The sequence below is a fragment of the Chelon labrosus genome (assembly GCF_963514085.1).
Source record: "Chelon labrosus genome assembly, chromosome: 6".
Classification (NCBI taxonomy): domain Eukaryota; kingdom Metazoa; phylum Chordata; class Actinopteri; order Mugiliformes; family Mugilidae; genus Chelon; species Chelon labrosus.
The window spans coordinates 22,693,159-22,702,198 of NC_140342.1; the positions used below are offsets into that span (position 1 = coordinate 22,693,159).

Genomic DNA, 9,040 nt, shown 5'->3' on the forward strand with positions numbered 1-9,040 from the left:
GCTGTTCTCCATCTCTGGATGGGTCAGCTCTGAGCTTGTCAAGCCTGCTTTATGCAATTGGGCCCCACAAATATTGTTTTTAGGGAATTTTCCAGATAATATCCTCAAAAATAATTCTCATCACAAGCATTTTATTTACTAAGTGAGCCCTTGGATCACTGGGTACAATCAGTGGTTGATCAGCAACACACACCCTGTGGAGTGACAACATTTATGTTTACCTTCAGTGTTACTTGGCTAAAGAAATTCTGAATATCCTTGAAGTGTTGCATACATTTCCTTCATCATGAAACTTTAGCAAAGCTTCTATTTGTAAAAGTTTTAAATGGTGCATTGTTTACATCATGTTGCTGGTTTGTAGTCTCCATAATTTCTGCCTTTGTTCAGGTACTGCTATATTTATTATGCATGATTTTGTGAGTTTAAATCAAAGACAACAGGGATGCATTCATTTTATAAAGAAACAAACTAAAAGCAGTGCTACAAGAGAATAAAAATTGACAGGTAACTTTAAGATTTTCACTAGAAGAGATTGAGCTCTATGTACATTTGATTAGTGGAGAACTGTTTATTCTTGTTTCCTGATCTTCTCCATGAGGTGGACACCGATGACGACAGACACCATGATGATCAGACCAACGGAGAACACGAAGGTCCCAGACAAGATGGAGACACTATCAGAGAGACCTGTAAACATGATAAAAGTGTCAGAGCAAAACCAGAACAGGTTCAGCTACATTAACCTTTATGTTATTATTAGCAAAATGTTTTGTCTGTCAGTCTTACCAACAGGTAGGAAACAGAAATCCTGAATCTTTGTCTTATTCTGAGTCCAGCTGACTTGGTTGCTATGGTTACAGATGATTGTGTCATTCAACAGGTGGACACGGAGGGAAGCTCCAGAGTTGATGACCTTTGATTGCTCTCCTCCCTCCTGAGAGCAGGTTTTGGTGTCACATCTGAAAGTGCTGCTAATGTCTGAGTCCTCTGTGCTGTAGGTCACAGTGAGGTTACAGGAGTCTGAGCTGATGGACACAGAGTCTGGATTCAGATCAACTGGAGACACTGGATCTGATGGAGGAAAGTAGGTGGAGGAGGTTTAGAAACATGACAGCAGATGTTCTCTGTCAGTGTCTGAAATGTTAAGAAACCTACCTTGAACTTTGACCATGTATTCAGCTATTATTTGTTCTCGATCCCCTGTCACTCATGCTGTATAAACTCCACTGTCTGCATCTTGTAGATTCTTCAGTTTCACTGAGTAATTTTCCACAGAGAACTCAAACCTTCCAGTGTAACCTTCAGAGACTCTTGGTCTTCCACCAGGTGAATATGCTACTAAAACATTGCTTATATTAAATTTCCAGACAAGAAAATCAAATTCCTTTGGAGCATTATCCATGACTTCCAGAAGTACATCATCTCCTCTCTTCACAAACACAGGAGTCACTTCACTGGACCCTGTAAAACAGTAGATACATGATAATGAAAAATAAAATTCTAACTCAATATACAGCATAATTTTTAATGTCAATACTTTATCTTACATGTTTGCTCTTCATCCTTCATATTTAACCATGTGACACCTTTTCAGATGTGTCTGGTTGAGGAAATCAAGCTCATGCACCACCTAAAGACACTTGCACTGCCACTGCAAGGACAGCAGAGGGGCTGCAAGGGGACGGAACGTTTTGTCTTGTTCCTGCTGACAACTATTCAATGTGTTCAAAGCTTTATTGAAAATCAAAGAGGCAAACCTCTTTCTACAGTATATTAATAACTCTTGTCACATTTTGCCCCATGAATATGATTTGTCTCACATTTTATATACAGACATGGAGACATTGATTGTAAGACAGAGTACTGAAGATTTTTAGTTGGTGCATTTGATTTTCTCAGAACAGGAACAGGAAGCTGAGTTATCGTTTGCAGAGAGAAGTCAGAAGTGTCTATTTGAATACATTTATTTAAAATAAAAACTCACAGTGATGCTATCATTGCTGTTCCTGTTATCAGCATTTAATTAGTCAGTGTTCTTGTCCTACCTGTTGCTTCAAGGCAGAGCATCAGTCCAAGTATCACAGAGAGAGACATGGTAGAGCTTCTTGTTTTGTTGAATAGAAGTGTCACAGTGTGACATGTTTTTCACCAACCACTGCACCACAAGCTACTTTCTAGTCATCGCTGTGTTTTTCCGGTTTCATGGTGTTTCCTCTTAAATGTTCAAAGGTCATCTTCTACTATTTGTATATACAGGTTAGTTATATGGTTTAATACTCTCTTTTGCTTCTGGTTGTCATAGTATGTCACATTTTAACTGAAAGCTGACCTCAGATTTCAACAGTATGTTTTAACTTCTCCTTCCTCATTGACTGGCTGCTGGGTGGGTCCACTGCTGCTTTGTATTGGCCACTTGGTGCAGACAACGTAGTGTGTAAGACTGCTAGCATGCTGCCTGTAGGGATAATCATTAACAGGATGTTTTAATGGGTGAAAGAGACCTGTTTTTCTGTTTCTTTCCTTTTCCTTATAATGCTTTGAATTTAGTCTTTAGTTTCAGATTTTGTTATTTTTAGTTATTTTGTTTAACTGATTCAGGTTAGGTTGTTTCTGTTTAGTTTGATGTAGCTTTATAATTCATTATTTAATCCAGAATCCTTTATTGTTATTATGTGAGAACAGACTGAAATTTTGTGCGGTAGCTCCTGGCTTAAATAGTGCAATATAAAAAGACAATGGAATAGTCAACAATTTTTAACTATACGAACAAAATAAGATAAAAAGTAAAAATACAGCTGTACAAATATATATACATAGGAATGAATAGTGAGCAGCAAACCTTGTAAATATACAGTGCAAAACATTGCAATGATTGTAAAGTGTCCATGGCGGGTGGGGGGGTGGGGGGGCATGGTCATTATTTGGTAATTGTGTCTGGTAAGCTACTTCTTTTGTTTACTTTATTTTCCATGTTGCAAATTTAATAAATGGTTTTCCTTTTGAGACTTTTCTTGGTTGACTTAAAATATAATTTTTCATCATGGTTTATGATCCTGTTTGTTGTTTTGCTCATTTGTCAGATTCGATTTGTGTCATGTAAGCTCCATTAATTTTATTTTCTTTCCCTTTCAGTTGCTGTGAGCCCAAGGTGGTGGTCCTGGTGCCCTGGTGGTGGTCCCCCTGTTATTGTGTGAACGAGTGCAGCTTCTATACTCCAGGCTGTGGTTATTTGTCGCCCTAAGAAAAATCCACTTTTCATTTAGATTAATGAAAATATTTCAATTTTTATGTTTATTTATTTATTTTTTAACGGAAAAAAATTGTGACAAACACTGGAATATAAAGGGTAGAACGTCAGAGATTAATTAAATATTTGGTATTTATGAATAAGACTGAAGTTGATTAAAGATTTATGTAAAAAAAGTGAAAAAAATATTAACATATGCTATTTTCATGGCATTTTTGTGGAGGACATTTTTGTCCCTTACTGGTAACAACGTAACATCATTTCTTTAAATCTGACACTACAAAAAAATAAATAAATAAAAAAATACAGGAAGATTAGTGTTGCTACTAATCACTGACATGTCCAAGGCTCTAATAATCCTCCCCAAGAAAAATCCACTTTGCATTCAAATTATTTTGTGTGCGTGTTTTTTTTTTTTTGTTTTTTTTTAAGAGAAATTTTTGATGCCATCACAAACACTGGCACTATAACACTATAAAGGGTTAAAATTCTGGAATTCTGAAATTGATCAAATAGTTGGCATTCATGATTAGGACCGAAGTTGATTGAAAGATTCATGTAAAAAAAGCAGAAAAAAATATTAACGTGCTATTACTATGGCATTTTGGGAAAGGACACTTTTGTCTCTTATTGATAACAACATAACAATTTAGGTTAGACAGTGTAAAAATAGAGTATTATAGGATTTGTTTTTGAAAAATTAATATCTGTTATAAAATACACACCTTTGCCAAATATCATAGCAACAACCATAAGCAATGCTACATAATCAAAAAAAAAAAAAAAAAAAACTTGAAAAGGGCACTTTTGTCCCTATCTGGGCGTTTAATGTTGAGTAACAACACATCCCCACATCACAGCCGCCTTATCAGAATGAACCACATTTGAGGTTTACTGTCCTCTACATTGTTTATTTTATATATACTTAATGTATTACAGGATATATATAGCATGTCATATTGTAACTGAAAGCTGATCTCAGGTTTCAACAATATGAGCAGAAAGACAGTACGGACCAGACAGAGGCGTGAAAGCAGGAGTGGCAATCCCTTGATCTGTTAAGCCGTGAGAAAAACTAGTTTTGGCCTGAGAACCAACTTCATGAACAAATATGTAGAGGCTTTTGTCCTGTCTGATGTAAATACAGTGTAAATTTATGAAATGTCTCTTGTGCTTTTGGATGTCGTAAAATCATGTTTACAGTGTCATGACTCTTCCAGTAGTTGTCTCTGTTTCCTTTTGATGGTGGTTTACAGGTGAATGAATGGAGGGTTGTATGCCTCATGATCTACACCTCATTTTATAAAGAAACAAACAAAAACTCTGGAGTGGCAGACCGGGGTGGTGGTCCCCATTTTTAAAAAGGGGGACCAGAGGGTGTGTTCCAACTATAGGGGGATCACACTCCTCAGCCTCCCTGGCAAGGTCTATGCCAGGGTGCTGGAAAAGAGGGTCCGGTCGATGGTTGAACCTCAGATCGAGGAGGAACAATGCGGTTTTCGTCCCGGACGTGGAACCATGGACCAGCTCTTTACCCTCACTAGGGTGCTGGAGGGGAAATGGGAGTTTGCCCAACCAGTCCACATGTGTTTTGTGGATCTGGAGAAGGCTTACGACCGTGTCCCCAGGAGCATCCTGTGGGGGGTGCTCCGGGAGTATGGGGTGGATGGCTCCTTACTAAGGGCCATTCAGTCCCTGTACCAAAGGAGTGCGAGTTTGGTCCGTGTAGCCGGTAGTAAGTCGGACCTGTTCCCAGTGAGGGTTGGACTCCGCCAGGGCTGCCCTTTGTCACCGGTTCTGTTCATAACTTTTATGGACAGAATTTCTAGGTGCAGCCGGGTGGGGGAGGGTGTTGTGTTCGGTGATCGGAGGATCCCGTCCCTGCTTTTTGCGGATGACGTGGTCCTCTTAGCTTCATCGAACAGCGACCTTCAGCTCCTGCTGGGGCGGTTCGCAGCCGAGTGTGAAGCGGCTGGGATGAAGATCAGCACCTCCAAGTCTGAGGCCATGGTCCTCAGTCGGAAAAGGGTGGATTGCCCACTCCGGGTCGGGGAGGAGGTCCTGCTTCAAGTGGAGGAGTTCAAGTATCTCGGGGTCTTGTTCACGAGTGAGGGTAAAAGGGAGCGAGAGATCGACAGGCGGATCGGAGCGGCATCTGCAGTGATGCGGATGCTTAACCGGTCGGTCGTGGTGAAGAGAGAGCTAAGCCGAAAGGCGAAGCTCTCAATTTACCGGTCGATCTACGTTCCAATCCTCACCTATGGTCATGAACTTTGGGTAATGACCGAAAGAACAAGATCACGAATACAAGCGGCCGAAATGAGTTTCCTTCATAGGGTGGCCGGGCTCAGCCTTAGAGATAGGGTTAGGAGCTCGGACATACGGGAGGAGCTCAGAGTAGAACCGCTGCTCCTCCACGTCGAGAGGAGTCAGTTGAGGTGGCTAGGGCATCTGGTAAGGATGCCTCCCGGACGCCTCCCGGGAGAGGTGTTTCGGGCATGTCCCACCGGTAGGAGACCTCGAGGCCGACCCAGGACACGATGGAGGGATTATATCTCTCGTCTGGCCTGGGAACGCCTGGGGGTTCCTCCGGAGGAGCTGGCGGAAGTGGCTGGGGAGAGGGCTGTCTGGGCTTCCCTGCTGAAGCTGTTGCCCCCGCGACCCGGACCCGGATAAGCGGAAGACGACGACGACGACAAACAAAAACTAGTGGTAAAAGAAAAAACTAGAAGAGATTGAGCTCTATGTTTATTTGAATAGTGGAGAACTATTTATTCTTGTTTCCTGATCTTCTCCATGAGGTGGACACTGATGATGACAGACACCATGATGATCAGACCAACAGAGAACAAGACTGTCTTCACCAGACAGATGGAGACACCATCAGAGAGACCTGCAAACATGATAAAAGTGTCAGAGCAAAACCAAAAGAGGTTCAGCAAATGTTCTCTGTCAGTGTCTGAAATCTTAAGAAACCTACCTTGAACACTGACCATGTACTCAGCTACTGTTTGGTCTTTAGCCCCTGTCATTTGTGCTGTATAAACTCCACTGTCTGCATCTTGTAGATTCTTCAGTTTCACTGAATACTTTTCCACAGAGAACTCAACCCTTCCAGTGTAACCTTCATAGACTGTTGGTTTTCCACCAGGTGAATATGCTACTAAAACATTGCTTGTATTAAATTTCCAGACAAGAAGTAGAAATTCCTTTGGAGCATTATCCATGACTTCCAGAAGTACATCATCTCCTCTCTTCACAAACACAGGAGTCACAGCACTGGACCCTGTAAAACAGTAGATACATGATAATGAAAAATAAAATTCTAACTCAATATACAGCATAGTTTTTAATGTCAATACTTTGTCTTACATGTTTGCTCTCCATCTTTCATATTTAACCATGTGACACCTTTTCAGATGTGGCTGGTTGAGGAAATCAAGCTCATGCACCACCTAAAGACACTTGCACTGCCACTGCAAGGACAGCAGAGGGGCTGCAAGGGGACGTAACGTTTTGTCTTGTTCGTGCTGACAACTATTCAATGTGTTCAAAGCTTTACTTGAAAATCAAAGAGGCAAACCTCTTTCTACAGTATATTAATAGCTCTTGTCACATTTTGCCCCATGAATATGATTTGTCTCACATTTTATATACAGACATTGAGACACTGACTTGTAAGACTGAGTACTGAAGATTTTTAGTTGGTGCATTTTATTTTCTCAGAACAGGAACAGGAAGCTGAGTTATCGTTTGCAGAGAGAAGTCAGAAGTGTCTATTTAAATACATTTATTTAAAATAAAAACTCACAGTGATGCTTCCTTTATAACACTACATATTAGTTTAGGTCTTAATTTGTTCACAGTTTATTTCAATATAAAGAAGCCATTCTTATAAACCCCTCCCTCTTTTTATATCTGTGCTCTCTTGGTCCATCTGTTCATGATTCTACATATAAAGAAAGATAAACTACTGTCATCTTCTCTTCTCTGATAGAACAACACATTCTTTCAGGTTACATGTGTGTTTTACTAATCATTAGATAAAAACTCAATCAACTTGTGCCCCTACTGCTACTTTTATTAATCCAAATAAAGAAGCTGGTATCATTGCTGTTCCTGTTATCAACATTTAATTAGTCAGTGTTCTTGTCCTACCTGTTGCTTCAAGGCAGAGCATCAGTCCAAGTATCACAGAGAGAGACATGGTAGAGCTTCTTGCTTTGTTGAATAGAAGTGTAACAGTGTGACATGTTTTTCACCAACCACTGCACCACAAGCTACAGTCTAGTCATCGCTGTGTTTTTCCGGTTTCATGGTTTTACCTCTTAAATGCTCAAAGGTCAGCTTCTACTATTTGTATATACAGGTTAGTTATATGGTTTAATACAGTCTCTTTTGCTTCTGGTTGTCATAGCATGTCATATTTTAACTGAAAGCTGACCTCAGATTTCAACAGTATGTTTTAACTTCTCCTTCCTCATTGACTGGCTGCTGGGTGGGTCTACTGCTGCTTTGTATTGGCCACTTGGTGCAGCCAACGTAGTGTGTAAGACTGTTAGCATGCTGCCTGTAGGGCTAATCTTTAACGGGATGTTTTAATGGGTGAAAGAGACCTGTTTTTCTGTTTCTTTCCTTTTCCTTATGATGCTTTTAATTTAGTCTTTAGATTCAGATTTTATTATTTTCAGTTATTTTGTTTAACTGATTCAGGTTAGGTTGTTTCTGTTTAGTTTGATGTAGCTTTATAATTCATCATTTAATCTAGAATCCTTTATTGTCATTATGTGAGAACATAACGAAATTTTGTGCAGTAGCTCCTGGCTTAAATAGTGCAATATAGAAAGACAATGGAATAAGCAACAATTTTTAACTATAAGAATAAAATAAGATAAAAGTAAAAATACAGCTGTACAAATATATACATAGGAATGAATTGTTAGCAGCAAACCTTGTACACAGTGCAAACATTGCAATGACTGTAGAGTGTCCATGGCAGAGGGTGGGCGGGGTCAGGGGGGAGGGTTGAGTGTGTGTGTGTGTGTGTGTGTGCAGGGCGGGAGGGGGTGTGACTGACTTCACAGCTCTGGAGAAGAAGCTGTCTCTCAGTCTGTTGGTTGTGGTTTTGATGTTTCTGTAACTTTTCAGTGAAGGAAGAGGTACAAACAGTCCATGGCCAGAGGTGGGTGGGGTCTGTTGCGATGCGTCTGGCCCTCTTCTGGTCTCGGGCAGCATACACAGAGTCCAGATCTGGTAGACGACAGCCCACAATCCCCTGTGCTGTCCTCACCACCTGAGCTAAGTCCTTCCTGTTCTGTGCAATGTTACACATTATTTGGTAATTTTGTCTGGTCAGCTACTTCTTTTGTTTACTTTATTTTCCATATTGCAAATTTAATAAATGGTTTTCCTTTTGGGACTTTTCTTGGTTGAAAATATCATTTTGATTATGGTTTATGATCCTGTTTGTTGTTTTGTTAATTTGTCAGATTCGATTTGTGTCATGTAAGCCCCTTTAGTTTTCTTTTCTTTCCCTTTCAGTTGCTGTGAGCCCAGGGTGGTGGTCCTGGTGCCCTGGAGGTGGTCCTCCTGTTATTGTGTGAACGAGTGCAGCTCCTATACTCCAGGCTGTGTTTACTTGTCGCCCTGAGAAAAATCCACTTTTCATTTAGATTAATGAAAATATCTCAATTTTTGTGTTTATTTTTTATTTATTTATTTATTTTAACGGAAAAATTTGTGATGCCATCACAAACACTGCAATATAAAGGGTATAACGTCAGAGATTAATCA

At 40.1% G+C, this 9,040-nt stretch overlaps 1 protein-coding gene across 1 annotated transcript; it reads right to left on the bottom strand.

Annotated features, from left to right (window-relative positions):
• Window positions 1-568: 568 nt before the first annotated feature.
• On the bottom strand, window positions 569-6,591 carry LOC311488883 (SLAM family member 5-like; the record flags this gene model as incomplete). The annotated part of the gene is made up of 3 exons (XM_084545745.1): window positions 569-687; window positions 787-1,071; window positions 6,228-6,591. 3 exons carry the CDS (start codon window positions 6,589-6,591, stop codon window positions 569-571), a joined length of 768 nt encoding a protein of 255 aa, XP_084401871.1.
• Between the last annotated feature and the right edge of the window lie 2,449 nt (window positions 6,592-9,040).